This window comes from Cebus imitator, unplaced genomic scaffold (genome assembly GCF_001604975.1).
Source record: "Cebus imitator isolate Cc_AM_T3 unplaced genomic scaffold, Cebus_imitator-1.0 Scaffold12, whole genome shotgun sequence".
Lineage (NCBI taxonomy): Eukaryota > Metazoa > Chordata > Mammalia > Primates > Cebidae > Cebus > Cebus imitator.
In genome coordinates, this window is record NW_016107327.1 from 10,180,978 (window position 1) to 10,202,346 (window position 21,369).

The following is a 21,369-nucleotide window of genomic DNA, read 5'->3' on the forward strand; positions in this document are numbered from 1 at the left end:
CCTCTCACCCTATTTATTTTCTTGGTTCTCAACCCTGGCCTCCCATTAGAATCCCCTGGGAAACATTTAAAAATACTGATCCCTGACCAGGCATGGTGACTCATACCTGTGATCCCAGCAATTTGAGAGGCTGAGGCCAGTGGATCACCTGAGGTTGGAAGTTCGAGACCAGCCTGGCCAACATGGAGAAACCCCGTCCCTACTAAAAATGTAAAATTAGCAGGGGTTGGTGGCGCATGCCCCTAATCTAGGTACTTGGAGGCTGAGGCAGGAGAATCACTTGAAGCCAGGAGTCAGAGGTTGCAGTGAGCCAATATTGTGCCATTACACTCCAGGCTGGGTAACAAGAGCAAAACTCCATCCAAAAAAAAAAAAAGAAAAAGAAAAAACGATCCCTGAACCCTATCACCCAGAGATTCTGATTCATTTGGTCTGAGGTGGAGTCCAGGTATCTATAATTTAAACACTCCTTGGTGAGTCTAATGTATAAACAGGACTACAAATCCCTGGGAGGTGATGAGTAGTCCTGCATGTGATAGCCTTCCTGACCCAGGTGAGCCACAAGATTTGCCTCTTAGGAAACTGGACTGAAAATAACTCCTGGCTGACCTGCTGTAAACCACTAACAAAACTGCCAATTTTTTGGTGTAGCTTGTATAACGTGACGGCCCGGACATGTACGGCAGCCATTTGGAGTGCTGGCAGGAACGTGGCACAGAGGCCAGCCTCAAAGCTGGCCAGGATATTTCCTGAGGCCCTTTGTTTTGTGGTTATTTTTAAAAATTAGCAAATTCCCAGGCAAATTTAGACAATTGGTCAGCCTATCAGTGACTGGGTGAAATGATTGTTCATTAAACTGCTGGTTTTATTTATGTGCAAATAGTTTTTCTTCTCTCTGACTCTTATTAACTCATATTCCAAAAATAAAATCAGTTTTCCTAGGGAGAATTTAGGCAATTTAGTAGGTACTAGACAGGGAATGGGTAGAATGAAAAAAACATCTCACCATAGAGATCAATTAAAGAGCATATTTAGTCCTATTTTAAAAGGATTATTCCTTCTGGGGAGACCCACATCCACACAGGAATCACAGAGTTCATTTAAATGCATCTTATCAAATATTTGAGTACAGATCATTAAGTACTTGAGAGAATACTAAATGAAATATTCTAAAATCCTGATGATCATCAAACATTAGAATCAAGTAAATATGAAACTTAAATGATTTTTTACAAGGCATTCATGGGTCTTTTTCAGTTTTCATTTTGCTGGACAGAAAACTAAAATTCTAGATACCTTAGTTCAGCATTGGAAGTGCGGTAACCCCAGACTTGAGAGAGAAGGATTCTGAGTTATGGCTTCTACTGCAGATTAGCAAATTAATCTTTGCCAGGAATAGCTAGGAAGAGTCCAGCTACCTGATTAACAGTGGGAATTTAAAATTTGAGTCCAGGTCAAAAATTGTTTTTTTAATGAAGAGAATTGTAAATTAATTCTAAAATAGATTTTCTAAACCTGGTACAAGAAAATTGTTTTCCAGGTTAGGAGAAATCAGTTTGTCTGCTTTTAAGAAGCCCATAGTTGGGTGGGTGCTATGGCTAACACCTGTAATCCCAGCACTTTGGGAGGCTGAGGCCGGTGGATCACCTGAGCTCAGGAGTTCAAATCCAGCCTGATCAACATTGAGAATCCCTGTCTCTACTAAAAGTACAAAATTAGCTGGACGTGGCGGTGCATGCCTATAATCCCAGCTACTTGGGAGTCTGAGGCAGGAGAATCGCTTGAAACCAGGAGGTGGAGGTTGTGCTGAGCTGAGATCGCACTATTGCACTCCAGCCTGGGCAACAAGAGCAAAACTCCATCTCAGAAAAAATAAAAAGAAAGCCCTTAGTTGATTAAGAAGGGTAAATTAGATGTAGTCCATAGATAAATATAAAATATATGCTTTATTATTTTCCTATTATATATGAATAATAGTAATTATATTTCATTCTCTTCAATGCATTTTTTAGAACTAACCTCTTTCAGCCATTAAATTACTGTTGTTGGCCAGGCATGGTGGCTCGTGCCTGTAATCCCAACACTTTGGGATGCCGAGGTGGGAGGATTGCTTGAGCCCAGGAGTTTGAGACCAGCCTGAGCAACATAGTTAGACCTCTTTTCTATAAAAAATAATAATGAAAATAAATAAATTACTGTCACTCTCTGTCATAGTTGCAGTTAGATAATTTAAACAATGTTGGTCTGTAATTATTATCAAATTATTCTAACTTATTGAATATGTCCAAATATCTGCTGGAAGTGATATATCTCTTGGATTTTTTATATTTTTCCCATCCTCATCCCACCCAGAAGGAGTTTCACTACCCAGTGAAATCCTCCCAGGTCTTCCTTCATCCCTCTTGTGATTAGATGTGATTTCATCTACCAGAATAGCTGTCTGTTGCATTCATAGCCCCAGCAACAGAATTTAACCAGTCTTTTGTTTAAAAAGTTTCTAGTTGTATCTTCAGGGCTGAAGACAGTTTTTGCAAAGCCTACCAATTCAATGTACTGCCTCATAAATGTCTTTGCCGTGTATTCTGGGTGAATCTTTAATGGGTCCAAAGTTCTATAGGCTCTGCTTACTTCACACTTTACCTCCTGTGAAGAAAGAAGGCAGATGATGTTTCCTGTTGTAATCCATCAGGTAGCAAGATGCTGTATGATAGAACCACATAGGTTTGCATATCAGAACTTTTTAATCAGAGCTGCTTCCTTTTAGTCCTGTGTGTCAGTTCAGTTTGACAAAAGACTGTGATAGAGACTCACATGGGAAAGGGCATGGAGCAGGCTGGACAGGGCAATTAGAATTGAGAACAGCTGTGAGGTCCTAAAGGCCAGGGGCCAAGTCTCACCTGTTGCAACGTTTATTTTTTTGAGACAGGGTCTCACTTTGTCACGCAGGCTGGAGTGCAGTGGCACGGTCGTGGCTCACTGCAACCTCCACGTCCCAGGTTGAAGCAATCTCCCACCTCAGCCTCCCAAGTAGTTGGGATTACAGGCACATGCCACCGTGCCTGGCTAGCTTTTGTATTTTTTGGTAGATAGGGGATTTTGTTATTTGGCCAGGCTGGTCTTGAACTCCTGACCTCAAGTGATCCGCCCACCTCAGCCTCCCAAAGTGCTGGGATTTCAGGTATGAGCCACCGTGCCCATCCTTGTGATATTCCGTGCACAATTTCAACAGGGAAATTTGACAGTGAAGGACACCAGGCAGGTGAAGGTCACACAGGCAGCAAGGATATTAAGGGGCCTAGCAGGCAAGAGAATAGTATCCCATTGGTCTGCATCTGTACATTTGGAGAAATAATAAAATACAGAGCTGGAAGGGTGGCACGCCATCATATGGTAGAAGGTCCTAAATTCAGTAAGCAATGGAAATCTAATGAGAAATTTTAAGCACAAAGGCTGTCATGATTAGAGTTGGAAGTGTTCTTTAAGAAGATTAATCTGATAGTGCATTGAATGTAGGATTATGAATGATTATCAGGAAAACCCAGGAGTTAACCAATTAAGAGGTTTTGTGACAGTCCAGGTGAGAGGTGACAAGGCCTTGTAGCAAAGACAGCTGGATCTTTACCCCCTTGGCACTTACATTCCTGTGCATGCCTTTTTGAGGGCTTCCTGCATCTCTGTGACTGGGGGCCTTCTGTAGCCATTGGTGCCTGCTGAACTGTACTTAGGGTAGACCAGAAGTACCAGTTAACATCCTCCAGGAAGGCCTTCAACCAGTGGCCAAAAGGGAATTGGTGGATAAATAGCTGTTTTGCCATTCAGTGGGGATCACCATAAGCCTTGCTGAACACAGTTCTCCCAGACTATCCCAAGGAGCTTGAGTCCCAGTTGCCCACAGCCATAAACTGCCTATGGTATCATTTTCCTTATTGACTTCCTGCCTTTCCTGACTCACTCTGCCACTCTCCTGAGGGTGCTTCCTGGTGTTACCTTCCAAATGAACTGCTGGCACTCACATCCTTGCTTCAGGGGCCCTTTTAAGAGAATGCAGCTTACCAGCCCTGTACTAGAGTGAAGAAGAGTTTTCTTTGACTGAGAAGGAAGAAACTACAGGATTGGGCAGTTTATCAGCTATGTGGTTAAGGGAGAGGGAGAAAACTATGTCGCCCACAATTTTAACTAGGAAAATATCAGTGCCATTTATAGGAAAATGGGAGGTTAGGAAAAGCATTGGGAGTTTTCATGAAGAGGAAAATGGGTTAATTTTTGTGCATTTTGAGTCTGAAGTACTGGTAGAACAGTAACAGGGCAGCTGTCTGCCGGAACTTGGAAATTTGGATCTGGTGCTGAGGATGAAAGGGACGGTGGAGGTTTAGCTTCAGTCACTGGGGAGAAGTGGTTAATGAAGATACAGGAGTAAATAAGAACTTCAAGAGCTGGTTCTTGACCGCCACTTTAAGAACTTCAATTCTCTGGTATTCTCTTCAGAGAATAAGCAGATAGAAGCCTAAGACAAAACTTTTGGGCTGGGTACAGTGGCTCACACCTGTAATCCAGCACTTTGGAAGGCAGAAGTGGGTGGATCACCTGAGGTCAGGAGTTTGAGACCAGCCTGACCAACATAGTGAAACCCTGTCTCTACTAAAAATACAAAAATTAGCTGGGTGTGGTGGCAGGCACCTATAATCCCAGCTACTCAGGAGGCTGAGACAGGGGAATCATTTGAACCCGGGAGGCGAAACTTGCAGTGAGCCGAGATCATGCCACTGTACTGCACTCCAGCCTGGGTGACAGCAAAACTCCATCTCAACAAAATAAATAAATTATTTTTAAAGTTACGTTGGTCCAGGCACAGGCTCATGCCTGTAATCCCAACACTTTGGGAGGCCATAGCAGGTGAATCACTGAAACCAGGAGTTCAAGATCAGCGTGGACAATATAGCAAGACCCCCCTCCCCCATCTCTACAAAACATTTTCTTTTAAATTCTCTGTGTGTGGTGGCATGTACCTGTGGTTTCAGCTACTTAGGAGTTTGAGGTCAGAGGATTGCTTGAGCCTGGGAGGTCAAGGCTACAGTGAGCTGTGGTCATGCTACTGCAGTCTAGACTGAGTGACAGCACCGGACCCTGTCTTACCAAAAAAAGAGAAGAAAAAAAAAGTTATTTTGACTTTGAGGGTACGGGTTGTTTTTTGTTTAATAGAAAGCACAATTCTCTGCTTTTTTTCTTTTTTTCTCTAAATTGTTCTGTTTAAGTTAGAGACACATTTGAGTATGGCACTTTAATTTAAGGTATTTGTATTGGTCTTGCCCCATCTGCATCAAGCCTTCCTTGAATGTTCCTTTTTGCTAGTGCCAATCTAACTGTGCTGACTTTAAATGGCATATGTATGCACTGCAAGACAGGAAAATGATAAATTATTAATACTACAGTACATGCAAACAAAGGTTATTTTCTCATATTTATGACTTCTTGTTCCTGTTTACATTTCTGCATTTTACAAATCATTAACCTCACATTGTAATTTTTGTGCTTTACTTGTCACTACTTCCAGACACCAAGGACTTACTGTTGTGCTAACACTGAAGACTTGGAGACAGTTATTCACCATGTACACAGCCTGTACCCTTCTGCTCCTTTCCTGGCAGCAGGGGTTTCAATGGGAGGGTAAGGTTTTCCCTTTCTAAAATAATTATCTCTGAGAGGGAAGCTATTTTATGGGCTGTCTCTTTCAGAGGACTATACGCCAGCTATGTAGACATTTTTTAAATAAATGTCTGATTATGTTTATCATATTTTATTAAATGTGGTTGATTGAATGAACAAAGGAAGGAAAGAATTAATTCAGGTGAATTTTAATATTTTTCTTAACTACGTATCTCTGTGACTACGGATTTTGTGAGCCTGAAGGCTTGTCCGAAGCCCATAAGGCCAATTGCATCACTCACTGGCTGCCATGTTGACCTTCTGATTCCTGGCGCACTCCGAGTCATCCCTGGAGCTGCGTTCTGAAGCTGAACTTGGAGCATGACTTTCATCACTCTAGTTACAGAAATAATCACTTATTGCTCTCTCCAGCTGCAATGGCCTTCAAAATGATTTTTCCCCAGGTGGTGTTTTGTTTTGTTTTGTTTTGTTGCTGGGCAAATGTACCTACTGTGGAGTGCTCTGCTAGAAACTGAAATTTTGTTAACCCCCTACTTCAGCTGCTATTTTAAGCATATGGATATTATCATTTGTGTTGCTTTCCATTACTTTTGGGCTTATTTGGAACTTTTCTATTTAGGCTTATTTCTACTAATTGTTTGTGGGGTTTTTTTTGGGGGGGGTGTTCTAGTGATAGCTTAAGGAAATCCAAAATTTTTATTATCTTGAATTTTACTATGCTTTTAGATCCCTAAGCCATTGTCCAAAACTAGTTTTTTAAATCAGCAAATACTTAAGACAGAAAATGATATTTGTTCATAATTTTATAATTGGTTTATCTGTCATTTCAGTTTTTAGAACATCTTAGGAGTTTATTCACTTGAAAATGAACAGCATTTTTCTATAGCCAGTGGCTATAAGTAAAAGAAGAAAAAAAATTTAATTTTTTATAAAAAGAAAATGAACAGCATTTACAAATGAGACTCTAAAAAACAGGCCTTTAACCACAGCTTTTTAGATTCCGATAAACATAAAACGAAGAAGAAAAGAATACATTTCTTACATTAGCATGGAAGGTCTGACTTGACCTACTAAAGGAAGAAATCTCAATCAATGGAGAAAACCCAGGCAGAATCTCTGAACTGTGCTTAATGGACAGAGTTTAGCTTCTCATTCCTTTCCCCTGTAATGTGAACCTTAAAGGACAGGGTGAGAGGTGAACTTTTTCCCTTAATCATATAAATGCTTGACTTTTTTAAAGACCAGAACTTACATAAACAGGTCCAGATTCTCTATTCAGAAGCTCCTGGGAAATGTCTATTCATGCCACATTGAAGCCTCAGTCCCTGAAGGCAGAACTTGACCATTAGCCTTTACAGCTGGTTGAATATTAATGTCTTGTGAATCGTTTGACGGAAGTACCCCTCCTAGTTGCCTAGCACTGTGACAGGTTCCCAACTGGGCTCACCACTTGGGGATGTGTTTTATATCTTGACACATTTTTTCTTCTGGAGATGCAACACACAAAAACATAGCCTATGAATGATCCTTATGCCCAGTGCCCTTTGGACTGAGGTAATCCCTGTGATAAAGGCTATGATGCCCCTGGGGCCAAGTGCCAGCAACTCATGGATCATCTTGTTTCATCAGTGTCATCCCCCTTTCCCTCCCAACTCTGATTATTGTGAACCAAATCTCAGACATCACTTATAAATAGTTGGTATCTCTAAAAGGTGGGCCAAGCGTGGTGGCTCACACCTGTAACCCCAGCACTTTTGAGAGGCTGAAGAAGGCAGACCACCTGAGGTCAGGAGTTCAAGACCAGCCTGACCAACATGGTGAAAACCTGTCTCTATTAAAAATACAAAAATTAACCAGACATGGTGGCGCATGCCTGTGATCCCAGCTACTTAACAGGCTGAGGCAGGAGAATTGCTTGAACAGGGAGGTAGAGTTTGCCATGAGCTGAGATCGCCCTACTGCACTCCAGCCTGGGCAACAGAGCAAGACTCCATCTTAAAAAGAAGAAAAAAAAAAGGCCAGGTGCAATGGCTCACACCTGTAATCCCAGCACTTTGGGAGGCTGAGGCAGGTGGTCACAAGGTCTGGAGTTCAAGACCAGCCTGACCAATATGGTGAAACCCCATCTCTCTAAAAATATGAAAAATAGCTGGGCCTGGCAGTGCGTGCCTGTAGCCAGCTACTCAGGAGGCTGAGGAAAGAGAATCCCTTGAACCCAGGAGACTGCAGAGAGCCAAGATCATGACACTGCACTCCAGCCTGGGCAACAGAGCAAGACTTCATCTCAGAAAAAAAAAAAAGAAAAAACAAAGGCCGGGCACAGTGACTCATGCCTGTAATCCCAGCACTTTGGGAGGCTGAGGCAGGAGGATCACCTGAGGCCGGGAGTTCAAGACCAACCTGACCAACATGGAGAAACCCTGTCTCTACTAAAAATACAAAATTAGCCAGGCATGGTGTCCCATGCCTGTAATCCTAGTTAGTCGAGAGGCTGAGGCAGGAGAATCACTTGAACCCAGGAGGCGGAGGTTGCAATGAGCCAAGATGGCACCTTTGCACTCCAGCCTGGGCAACAAGTGAAACTCTGTCTCAAAAAAAAAAAAAAAAAGGTAAAGTTTATTTAAAAAAACAATGAAGAACCAAAACCATACCACATTATCATTACACCTGAACAAAATTAACACTAATTTCAAACTATCATCCAGTATTCAGTGAGTGTTCACATTTCCCAAATAGTCTGCTTGCTTGTTTGGTTTTAGTTTAGTTAGGAGCCAGAAAAAGTCTCAGTGTCTCTCTCTGTCTCTGTCTCTCTGTCTCTCTCTCTCTGTCTCTCTCTCTGAGTCAGAAAGTCTATACACGCCCCCCCACCCCACTACCCTCTCTTAGCCTGCAGTTTTTTTTTCTTTTGGTGAGAAAATAGGGTCCTTTTCCTATAGAAGTAAAACAATCTTTTTCAGGGAGAACATCTTGGCATCAACAATCTGTTTGGGGGAGAACATCTTGGCATCATTTTGTTCCTGAGTAATAACCAAGATGTATCCCCATCTTCTTGGTCATAACTACTTCTGAATCTTCCTACTTCTGAGTTTCCCTTCAAGTCCTTCCAATTTGTGCATTTTACCAGCCCCCCAATAATGTCTGACCTCTTATCAAAGAGTAGGGCCACCAAAACTAGGATGCTCAAATGAACCCTTTGGAGAAGAGTAAGCATTGTCCTCTAAATGGTTTGGTGAACCACAATACCGTATACAGACTACAGTTGTTATGAAGGATCATTTTCAAAAACTAAATGTCCATTTTGCGTCTAAAACGTCATCATTTTCACCCCTACAAGTCATTTGAATTGGATAAAAGAATAAGGGAGAATTTTAACCCATTCCTCCTATTTTAAAACCTGGACAGTTGAAGAAATTAAGTACAAAAAATATAATGAGAAATAATTAGGATATCATTCTTTCTGTTACTTGGCAGCATTAAACTTTAGATGTTCAACATTGGGTATGTAGATTATACATGATTATGATCCCTCTTACCAAAACAAAACTAAGAGGAAAAGATGTGATAGGAAATAAGGACAAATAACAGGAATAGGAAGAGAAAACGAGTTACTTTAGGGGTCAACTGTTCTACCACAACTTAGAAAGTCTAAACTAGAGAGACCTTTAGAAACTTGCTACAGGGGCTGGGCACGGTGGTTCATACCTGTAATCCAGGCACTCTGGGAGGCTGTGGCGGGCAGATCACAAGGTCAGGAGTTTGAAACTAGCCTGGCCAACATAGTGAAACCTTGTCTGTACTAAAAATACAAAAAAATTAGCCAAGTGTGGTGGCACACTTGTAGTCCCACGTACTCGGGAGGCTGAGGTGGGAGAATCACTTGAACCTGCGAGTCGGAGGTTGCAGTGAGCTGAGACCACTCCATTGCACTCTAGCCTAGGTGACAGAGTGAGACTCCCTCTCAAAAACAAAATTTGCTACAAGGTGCAAGGATCCTTGGCAGCTAGGGTAGCGATCCAGATCAGTTAACTTACAATCTCCCGGGTGAGACCCAGACATCAATAGTCATTTTTAAAACTCCCTCAGAGACCAGCCTGGGCAACCTAGTGAGACCATCTCTACTAAAAAACTTTTTTCTTCTTTTTAATTAGCTAGGCATGATGATGGACACATGTAGTCTCAGATACTGGGGAGGGTAAGGTGAGAGGACCACTTCAGCCCAGGAGATCAAGGCTGCCCTAAGGTATGATTGTGTTACTACACTCCAGCCTGGGCTACAGAACCTATCAAAAAAAAAAAAAAAAAAAAAAAAAAAAAAAAAAAAAACAAGGCTGGGTACAGTAGCTCATGCCTGTAATCTTAGCACTTTAGGAGGCTGAGGCAGGCAGATCACTTGAGGTCAGGAGTTCAAAACCAGCCTGCTCGACTCAGTGAAACCCCATCTCTACTAAAAATATAAAAAATTAGCAGAGTGTGGTGATGCATGCCTGTAATCCCAGCTACTCAGGAGGCTGCGGCAGGAGGATCCATTGAACCCAGGCGGTGGAGGTTGCAGTGAGCCAAGATCACACCGCTGCACTCCAGCTTGGGCAACAGAGAGAGACTCTGTCTCAAAAAAAAAAAAAAAAAATTCCCTGAGTGATTTCAGCATGCAGTCACATTTGGAAACCACTCGGTGGATTTCTCTTATGTTTTACTTCAGAGGATACATATGTAAGGAATAACTGATTTGTCCCACTCACCACATATTTGACTACAAGACAAATAATACATGAATATAAGGAAAGAATGAAGATGCTTGCATGCTTTTCCAGGATAGAAGACTTAAACACTAGTTTATACTTTTCTTCTCCATAGTTAACATAGTCTATAGTTAGAAATGAATGTCTTGAGTGATATAACAAATTAATCACTGAGTTTCCTGTTTCTCCCCATTTTAGAATGCTGCTTCTAAATTACCTGGGCAAAATTGGACCCAAAACTCCTTTGATGGCAGCTGCAACTTTTTCCGTTGGTTGGAATACCTTCGCTTGCTCAGAGTCATTGGAAAAACCACTGAACTGGCTGCTTTTTAATTACTATTTGACAACCTGCCTTCAGTCTTCAGTTAATAAGTGAGTCATCTTTAAAATCTGCTGTCTCCAGGGCCAGGCGTGGTGGCTCATGCCTGTAATCCCAACAGTTTGGAAGGCTGAGACGGGCGGATCGCCTGAGGTCAGGAATTTGAGACCAGGCTGGTCAACATGGTGAAACCCCGTCTCTACTAAAAAATACAATAATTAGTTGTGTGTGGTGGCAGGCATCTATAATCCCTGCTACTCAGGAGGCTGAGGCAGGAGAATCTCTTGAACCCAGGAGGCAGAGGTTGCAGTGAGTGAAGATTGTGCCGTTGTGCTCTAGCTTGGACAACAGAGGAAGACTCTGTCTCAAAAAAACAAACCAGTGGCTGGGTGCCCTGGCTCACGCCGGTAATCCCAGCACTTTGGGAGGCTGAGGAGGGTGGATCACCTGAGGTCAGGAGTTTGAGACCAATCTGGCTAATATGGTGAAACCTTGTTCCTTTTTTTTAGAGATGACGTTTCACCATGTTGGCCAGGTTGGTCTTGAACTCCTGACCTCAGATGATCCACCCACATTGTGCCCAGCCTAAATCCCGTTTCTACTAAAAATACAAAAAATTAGCCAGGCGTGGTAGTGCATGCCTGTAATCCCAGCTACTCAGGATGCTGAGGCAGGAGAATCCTTGAACCCAGGAGACGGAGGTTGCAGTGAGCCAAGATCATGCCATTGCACTCCAGCTTGGGCAACAAGAGCAAAACTTCATCTCAAGAAAAAAAAAGATACGGTCTCTCTATCGCCCAGGCTGGAGTGCAGTGGTGTGATCATGGCTCACTGCAGCCTCAACCTCCTAGTTTAAAGAAATCCTCCCACCTCAGCCTCTCAAGTAGCTGGAACTACAAGCACATACCACCACAGCTGGCTAATTTTTTAATGCTTTGTAGAGACAGGGTTTTGCCATGTTGCCCAGGCTGTCTTAAACTCCTGAACCCAAGCGATCCATCCACTCCAGCCTCACAAAGTGCTAGGACTACAGACGTGAGCCACCTGCCCAGCAGAGATGTTTCTGTTTGCTTATTTCTTTAATTTTTTATTTTAATTTTTGTGGGTACATAGTAGGTGTATGTATTTATAGGGTACCTTGAGATGTTTTGATACAAGTATGCAATGCATATAATCTCTATTTTTTAATGACTGTTACCATGTACTTTTAAGTGAATTGATAAATATAAACTTTAAATTAAAAGTGTTGTTGATTTGCACATGACTTATTGAAAATCATAGTAATCCTGATAGTTGACGTTAAACATTGGATTAGATTTTACCAGTCCAGGGAAAGTGGTTCATGCCTATAATCCTAGCCCTTTGGGAGGCTGAAGAGGGTGGATCCCTTGAGCCTGGGAATTCGAGACCAGCCTGGGCAACATGGTGAAACCCCACCTCTAAAAAAAAAACACCATAAAATTGGTGGGGCATGGTGGCATGCACCTGTAGTCCCTGCTAATCTGGGGGCTGAAGTGGGAGGATCACTTAAGTCCAGCAGATTAAAGCTGCAGTGAGCCGTGATCATACCACTACACTCCAGCCTGGATGACAAAGCAAGACCCTGTCTCAAAAAAAAAAAAAAAGGACTTGAAAAAAGTATCTTCAGCACAACCGTTATTATACTACCCCTACTGTATCTGATTAAGGAACTATTTATTGAGTACAACTGTGCCTTGTGCTAGGCTTTTTAGTAATTTGTTTTTGAGTCTATTTAGTATGCTGGAGTAGGAATGACCTTGATTTTTACTTCTGAAATTCTTTTGTTCCAGGCACCGACATATGTTTGTAAAACAAGTTGATATGGATCATGTCATGAAGGTAGAAGAAAAACTTTATGTAATACTTTTATTTCTTCTTTGGGGCAAGACTAGATATAATTTGATTTTGTTTTTCAGGCTAAATCCATCAGAGAGTTTGATAAGCGATTCACTTCAGTCATGTTTGGATACCGAACAATTGATGATTATTATACTGATGCCAGTCCAAATCGTAGACTGAAGTCAGTAGGAATTCCAGTATTGTGTCTTAATTCTGTGGATGATGTTTTCTCACCCAGTCATGGTAAAATTAACGTATTTGTATAATTTTGACATGATTAACTTTTAATATATTGTCCTTTTCAAGAAAATACAGTAGTAAGAAAATGTATCATTTCCATTATGATAAAAAAAAAAACATACTCATAACAATTGGTATCTAAATGTCTCAGATGACTTAAAAATTTTCGCAGAAGCTTATCTAGTTCATTGTGAGAGGCTCAGAACAAATTATGACTCACTGTTTTGCTCATTCTCATTTTTATAACCTTTCCTTCTTATCAAATACACTGTTCTTTGGACAGATTATGTTACCGTCTCTTTGCCTCAAGAGAATATTGTCATCACTTGCCTCTTCCTGAGGTTCCTATACAGAAAAATTTGAAGTTTTTCTTCCCTTTTAAGCTGGAAGAGAACTTGAGACTTTATAGTGACTGTAAATATCTCAATTAGTGAATTATATTTGGACTAGATGGTCATATTTGATGAGAAACAGTCTTTCCTTTTCCCCTGAATACTGTATGTAAGAAAATTAATTAACTGGGCATGATGTTGTGTGCCTATAGTCCCATATACTTGGGAAGCCAAGGTGGGAAAATCACTTGAGCCCAGAAGTTCAAGGCTGCAATGAGCTATGATCATCCCACTGCACTCCAGCCTGAACAACAGAGTAAGACCCTGTCTCTTAAAAAAAGAAAATTATTCAAAAATGAACTTTCCTGCTTTCTTTTTTCTTTTCTTTTCCTTTTTTTTTTTTTTTTTATTTTTTTTTTTTTTTTTTTTTTGAGACAGAGTTTCACTCTGTTGTCCAGGCTGGAGTGCAGTGCCATGATATCAGCTCACTGCAACTTCCACCTCCCAGGTTCAAGCAATTCTCCTGCCTCAACCTCCCAAGTAGCTGAGATTACAAGTACCTGCCATCATGCCCAGCTAATTTTTGTATTTTTGTAGAGACAGGGTTTCACCATGTTGGCCAGGCTGGTCTCAAACTCCTGACCTCAGGCGATCCACCCGCCTTCGCCTCCCAAAGTACTCGGATTACAGGCATGAGCCACCGCGCCCAGCCAACTTTCCCTCAAATACTTTATTTAAAAAATGGTTCTGTCTATAAACCTAACACATGTGTTGTGAAAATTTCAGAAAATCCCCAATGTGTGTGTATATATATATATATTTTTAATTACCTATCAATTTCTCTAGGAGATCCTCTTTTATTATGTGATTTATGATTAATCACAAATAATCTTAGAAACTGAAACTTACAACCTTGACCACAATTCGGAAAATTTGAAACTGTGAACTTTAATATCAGTTGACTTACATGGTGATTGTTTTAGAGCATATTTTCATTGGATTTGGAGTCTAGTATTTCTCCACTCGTTTTTATATTTCACTGACCTTTCTACCAACAAAAAATTCCCAGTGTTTCAACCTAACCCACTTGGTTGAAGTTTAAACTCATTATTTCCTATTCTTTCCCATGCCTTTAAAATAGTCTTGCCACATTGAAATAGTGGACAATTGTCTGCAGTCTGAGAGAACAGGCAGCCAGCATCTTTCACATGACTCAAATGTGGCCCAACCTTTTGTTCTGATATGACTGTAACTCTCAGTGTAGAAATTTCTGAATGTATCCATAGTATGAAGTTTAGGCTCTTAATAATTCCTTTAGAGACGAATGAAGCACTCTAAATGCTTGGTGAAAAAGGAAAAGCAAAAATGGTATCAGTCATTCTGCCTAAAGTTCCCACACCTGATACCAAGATAGATGTTCACTTCTAGGTGTTCTTCTTCCTTGGGATGGACATGGCTAGCTAAGGACATGAACTCAGGACCACTTTTTAATAAGAACTTAGCTTGTTGAGCCTTGCTTTAGGGCTATCAGTGTATTTTTCAGAGTGTTGTGAAGGGTCATTTAGAGCATTGCCTAAACAGGCAATTTGTGGAAGGGCCCAGTTCTCTTATAGGAAATTTGAGCTTGCTTTTTCTCCTTACGAGGGTGTGGGGTAGAGAAGCTCTTTCGTTTAATTAGCTCATTTGTCCCTAAAATTCAGCCAAAGTTGTGAAATTCTAATTACTGCATCTCTCTCTATAAATATGTGTGTGTGTGTGTGTGTGTGTGTGTGTGTGTGAGAGAGAGAGAGAGAGAGACAGAGACAGAGAGACAGGGTCTCGCTCTGTTGCCTAGATTGGAGTCCAGTGACACTACCATAGTTTACTGAAGCCAGGCCGAGTATAGTGGCTCAGGCCTATAATCCCAGCAGTTTGATAGGCTGCGGTGGGTGGATTACCTGGGGTCAGGGGTTCAAAACCATCCTGACCATCATGGTGAAACCCCATCTCTACTGAAAAAAAAAAAAAAAATTAGCTGGGAGGCGGGGTGGGGGTATGGAGGTTGCAGTACGCCGGCCAAGATCGCACCATTGCACTCTACTCTGGGCAAAATTCCATCTCAAAAAAAAAAAAAAAAAAAAAACATAGTTATTGCAGCCTTAAACTCCTGGGCACAAGCTGTCCTCCCACGTCGGCCTCAGCTAGGACTACAGGAGCATGCCACCATAGCAGGCCTTTTTTTGTTTTTAACATTTTTGTAAAGACATGGTCAGTCTTGCTATGCTGTCCAGGCTAGTCTCAAACTCCTAGCCCCAAGTGATCCTCCCAAAGTGCCGAGATTACAAGCGTGAGCCACTATGCTGGCCTCAGCCATGTTATCTTACTTAGGGAGTCATAATTTTTAAAGTTTATACTCAGGCTGGGAGCAGTGGCTCACACATGTAATCCAGCACTTTGGGAGGCCAAGGCAGGGCGATCATCTGGGGTCAGGAGTTCAAGACCAGCCTGGCCAATATGGTGAAACCTCATCTCTACTAAAAATACAAAAATTAGCTGAGCATGGTGGTGGGGACCTGCAATCCCAACTGCCCAGGAGGCTGTGGCAGGAGAATCACCTGAACCTGGGAAATGGAGGTTTCACTGAGCTGAGATTCCTACTGCACTCCAGCCTGGGCCACAAAGCAAGACTCTGTCTCAAAAAAAAGATGAAAATAAAGTTTATACTCAAGGTAGATTTGTAGAGCATATGAAAAGAGTCATTGCTAGTGAATTATATTAAATACAGCAACTATGTTTTTGTTTTGAAACAGAGTCTTGCTCTGTCACCCAGCCTGCAGTACAGTGGTTCCATCTCAGCTCACTGCAACCTCTGTCTCCCAGGTTCAAGTGATTCTCCTGCCTCAGCCTCCCAGGGAGCTGGTATTACAAGTGCCAGCCACCATGCCCAGCTAATTTTTTTGCATTTTTTGTAGAGACGGGGTTTTACCATGTTGACCAGGCTGGTCTCAAACTGCTGACTTCAAGTGATCCACCCACCTTTGCCTCTCAAAGTGCTTTGATTACAGGGATAAGCCACAGCGACCAGCCAGCAACTATGTTTTTAAAACACTTTTCTGGCCAGGTGCAGTGGCTCACGCCTGTAATCCCAGCAATTTAGGAGGCTGAGGCAGGCAGATCATGAGGTCAAGAGATCGAGACCATCCTGGCTAACATAGTGAAACCCCATCTCTACTAAAAATACAAAAAATTAGCCGGGCATGGTGGTGTACACCTGTAGTCCCAGCTACTTGGGAGGCGGAGGCAGGAGAATCGCTTTAACCCGGGAGGCAGAGGTTGCAGTGAGCCGAGATCATGACACTGCACTCCAGCCTGGGTGACAGAGCAAGACTCCATCTCAAAAAATAATAATAAAACACTTTTTCTTTGTCTTAACCATAAATAGAGATTCAGAGAAGGAAGAAAAAGAAAAATTCACCCATGTTTCATTGCCCAAAGATAACAGTGTTACCATTTGAGAGAATTTCATTCCTTTTTGTTGTTGTTTTTATTATGTATTTATACTTTTGAATCCTTAATACAGCCACTAATTGGCCTGAGCAATCTAATATCATAAGGTTCATTTGTTTGTTCTTTCTTTCCCTCTCTCTCTCTCTTTCTTTTTTTGGGGGGGAGGGGAACACAGTCTCACTCTGTTGCCAGGCTGGAGTGCAGTGGTATGATCTTGGCTCACTGCAACCTCTGCCTCCTGGATTCAGGTGATTCTCCTGCCTCAGCCTCCCTAGTAGCTGGGACTACAGGTTCGCGCCACCATGCCCGGCTATTTTTTGTATTTTTAGTAGATACAGGGTTTCATTATGTTGGCCAAGATGGTCTCCATCTCTTGACCTCGTGATCCGCCCACCTCGGCATCCCAAAGTGCTGGGATTATAGGCGTGAGCCACTGTGCCCATTATGCCTCTTTCTCTCCTTCCCTCCCTCTGTCACTCTTTCTTTCTCTCTTTCCTTCCTTCCTTCTTTCTTTCTTCCTACCTTCTTCTTTCTTTCTCCTTCCTTTCCTTCCCTCCCTGCTTTCCTTCCCTCCCCCTCCCCTCCCTCCTTCCTTCCTTCTTCCTTTCCTTTCCTTCTCTTTTATCTTTTCCTTTCTTTCTTTCAAGATGGGGTCTCACTATGTTGCCCAGGCTGGTCTCAAACTCTGGAGCTCAAGTGATCCTCTCACCTTGTCTCCCAAAGGTTACAAGCATGAGCCACCATGCCCAGACACATCGTATAAAGTTAATCAAAATCATAAATAATGAATTTCTAACTCTCACAAAGGTATTAAGCTTAGTTTTTTTCCTGCTATAACACCTCAGTGGGAATCTCACAGCATAATGTGAGGATTCACCATTCCTTGAATTTTCTTACTTTAATTTCTCAAAATAAAACTTGACATATACTTTTGTGTTATGATTAAATCTTGGATTGATTCTTCCCAAAATGATTGTGCAGTACATGACCATATGTATGAACTGTTGTGAGAGTATAGATAGTTGATAGAAATTAGACTCATTCCATTTAACTGTGCTCATCACAAATATTTATATAATGGTGTTTTGATTTCTGTTTATTAGAAATGATAAAGTTATATGCTTTTCCTAACAAAAACATAATGATTATATTTTTCTCTCTCCTTCTCTCTTATTGCCACCCTTTTTTTGGTCTGAAGCTATTCCAATAGAAACTGCTAAGCAAAACCCTAATGTTGCTTTGGTCCTTACTTCTTATGGAGGCCATATTGGTTTTCTGGAGGGAATCTGGCCAAGACAATCCACTTACATGGATCGTGTCTTCAAGCAATTTGTGCAAGCCATGGTTGAGCATGGACATGAACTCTCTAACATGTAGTTCTTTGGGTGTATTTTGTCCGACCACAATTGTGAAGGCAGCTCAGCTTAGTGCACAAATTTTAACTACTGTATATAAAGCAAATAAGCCAGCAGATGGGTGAAGAGGTCCAGAATGATATGCAAAAACTACTTTTTAGAGAAACAAAACAACTTTGTAGCAACGAATTAAATATAGTATTAGATTGTTACTTATGTAGATTTGTTTTTACTATGCCTTACCAAGTACGACCTTAAACAAAGTAGTACGTACATGAAATTGCACTTAACCAAAACTATTGTGTAAAAAAATTTTAATTCCTCAGGGTTTTAATTTAGACTAGTATTTTTTTAGATTATTCATTTTAGATGATTTAATGGTACTTTAATAACAGTTAAGAGATACTGGTTATTTGAATGTAAGTTATAAGTTGGTACATTCCTAGGGGTATTTATAGATAATGATGATAACATGAAAACTGAAATCAGATAAAATACAATGCGCTAAATCTTTTATGTGTTTTAACTTTAAAAGGCAAGTGCAACAATGTTAGACTGACTTCTATATGTGCTCTTTTACTCTGATAATATTAAATTAGGGCTAACTTATATTTTATAATGATTATAATTTACATGCTTATTTTTAAAATAGTATATGTGCACACATATATATCATTATATTAAAATAAATTCTACCATTTTAAATTGGTCTTTTGTGAGTTTTAATCTGCTTTGCATTAGTAAGAAACATTGATACTGTTCCGCTTTACTGTTTTCAGAATATTGGGGTCATACCACTTCTACCAAATAAGGATATTTTCAGCTGCAGGAAACCTAACAGTGCCTTAAGGGAAAATGACATCTTGTTTTGTTTTGTTTTGAGACGAGTCTCACTCTGTCACCCAGGCTGGAGTGCAGTGGTGCAATCTCGGCTCATTGCAACCTCTGCCTTCCCGATTCAAGTGATTCTCCTGCCTTAGCCTCCCAAGTAGCTGGGATTACAGGCACACACCACCACGCCCAGCTAATTTTTTGTAGTTTTAGTAGAGACAGGGGTTTTACCGTGTTAGCCAGGATGGTCTCTATCTCCTGACCTTGTGATCTGCCTGCCTCAGCCCCCCAAAGTGCTGCGATTACAGGCGTGAGCCTCCATGCCCAGCCAGGGAAAATGATATCTAATTAACTTGTATCATAAGAAGTCTCCTGTGTTCAAAGAAGGAAAAGGGAGGAGTAGGACCAGACACATCTGCCCTTTTGGGAAAGTGAAAACTATTTTAGAAGACTTGCACTTAACATCCATTAGCCAGAGCCCTGTCACATGGCCACCCATATGGAGTGAGAGACTGGGAAAGCAAGTGATTTGCCAATTACATACTTTATCAATCATAGCGAAGGCAGGCAAAGGAAAGGGGATTGGCAATGGTTATTGGGCTAGCCAGCCAATAGTGATAACTTCCACATTATTCAACACCTTTTCCCTCTTCATTACTTCAGCCTGTTGATAAAATACATATATTTTTTTCCTCAGGTATCATGTTGAGAGAACCATGTACAAAAAAACGTATTAACAAAATTATTTACTAAAAATGCCACCATTTGGAGAATTCCTGATGATGTACTTGTAGACTCCCTCATACTGTATCTAAGATGATAGCAATGATAACACCAGTGCTTTTTTGTCTGGACAGCATATTTTCTGATTCGATCATAATAATTGCATTCAGTCTGTATGGATAAGGAGGCTAATCCTGCTTTTCAGAGTTATCTTCTAGATTTTGCGGGAGAATATCATGAAGGACACTCTTCGGGATTACAAACCTTAAGGACCATGGACTTCTGGTTTGCAGGGAACTGAAAGGAAAGAAGCAAGAGTCCTAAAGCCTTTATTTATATAAAACCTCTGCTTCTAGTCAGGCCAAAACCCTTCGACTTTCCAGTCACAAGAGCTAATAAATTCCTCTTTTCACTTTAAGTTGATCTGCTTTCATTCACAACTCAGAAATCTGCCCATTATATTTAGGAATGAAATATGTAAATAAATCATGCCTAGATGAGAAAGCTCAGTTGTGGGCCTGTGGAAGGTGAGCTCTGCACCTCACGTATTTTATGCACCAAAGCATGTACATAGTGCTTTGTAAATAGCTCTCTGAAATTATGGATTTTTAGGTATATATGGATGCTTGCTGGCCTGAATCATATTTTTTAACTTCTTTTTTTGAGACCTGGCCTTAACTTCTTTGTTGAGATGTAATTTACAGGTAATAAAATTCACCCATTTAAAGCACACAATTTGGTGGTAGTATAGTAAGCATGTACCTGTGGTCCCTACTACTCGCTACTCAGGAGACTGCACAGGAAGATCACCTGATCCCAGGAGTTCGAGGCTGCAGTGAGCTATGATCACACTTTTGTAAATAGCTGCTGCACTCCAGCCTGAGCAACATAGCAAGACCCCATCTCTAAAAAATATTAAAGTGCATAATTCAGTGGTGTTTGTTCACAGAGTTGTGTAGCCATCACCATATCCTAACTTTTGAACATTTCATCACCCTAAAAAAAAAAAAGAAAAAAAAAGACCCTCTACTCCTTTAGAAGTCACTAATACCTCAGCCCCAGGCAACTGCTAATCTCTGTCTCTATAGATTTGCCTGTTCTGGGCTGTTTTATGTATATGGAATAAAACAAGGTATGCTCTTTTGTGATGGGCTTCTTTCACTTAGCATAATGTTTTAAAGGTTCAACCATATGTGGCATGTACCAGTTCTTGATATTCCTTTTATGGATGCATAGTATTCCATTGTGCAGATATACTTTGCTGGGCGCGGTGGCTCACACCTGTAATCCCAGCACTTTGGGAGGCCAAGGCACGTAGATCACCTGAGGTTGGGAGTTTGAGATGAGCCTGACCAACATAGAGAAACCTTGTCTCTGCTAAAAATACAGAATTAGCTGGTGTGATGATGCATGCCTGTAATCCCAGCTACTCAGGAGGCTGAGGCAGGAGAATCGCTTGAACCTGGGAGATGGGGGTTGCAGTCAACCAAGAACCAAGAGCCAAGATCATGCCATTGCACTCCAGCCTGGGCAACAAGAGCAAAACTCCATCTCAAAAACAAAAACAAAAACAAAAAAAAAACAGATATTGTTCAAATTTTGTTCATCAGTTGATGGACATGTAGGTTATTTCTACTTTATACTTTTTGGCTATTATGAATAATTCTGCAGTGAACATTTGTGTAAAGCTTTTGTGTGGGCATATTTTTCATTTCTCTTGGGTATATACCTGCTCATATGTTAACTCTACACTTAACTCTTTAAGGAACTACCAGGCTTTCCCAAAGCAACTCTACCGTTTTACATTCCAACCCGCAATG

The 21,369-nt window shown here is 41.2% G+C and overlaps 1 protein-coding gene across 1 annotated transcript in view; it reads left to right on the forward strand.

Moving 5' to 3' along the window:
• The window catches only part of ABHD3 (abhydrolase domain containing 3, phospholipase), a 45,643-nt gene extending 26,939 nt beyond the window's left edge, over positions 1–18,704 (forward strand). Inside the window, exons 5-9 of the mRNA XM_017498831.1 lie at positions 5,552–5,664; positions 10,602–10,775; positions 12,534–12,582; positions 12,660–12,825; positions 17,839–18,704. Of these exons, the coding sequence (XP_017354320.1) occupies positions 5,552–5,664; positions 10,602–10,775; positions 12,534–12,582; positions 12,660–12,825; positions 17,839–18,017 (681 nt within the window). The 3' untranslated portion in view covers positions 18,018–18,704. The remainder of the gene's footprint in view (positions 1–5,551; positions 5,665–10,601; positions 10,776–12,533; positions 12,583–12,659; positions 12,826–17,838) is intronic.
• Positions 18,705–21,369: the final 2,665 nt, after the last annotated feature.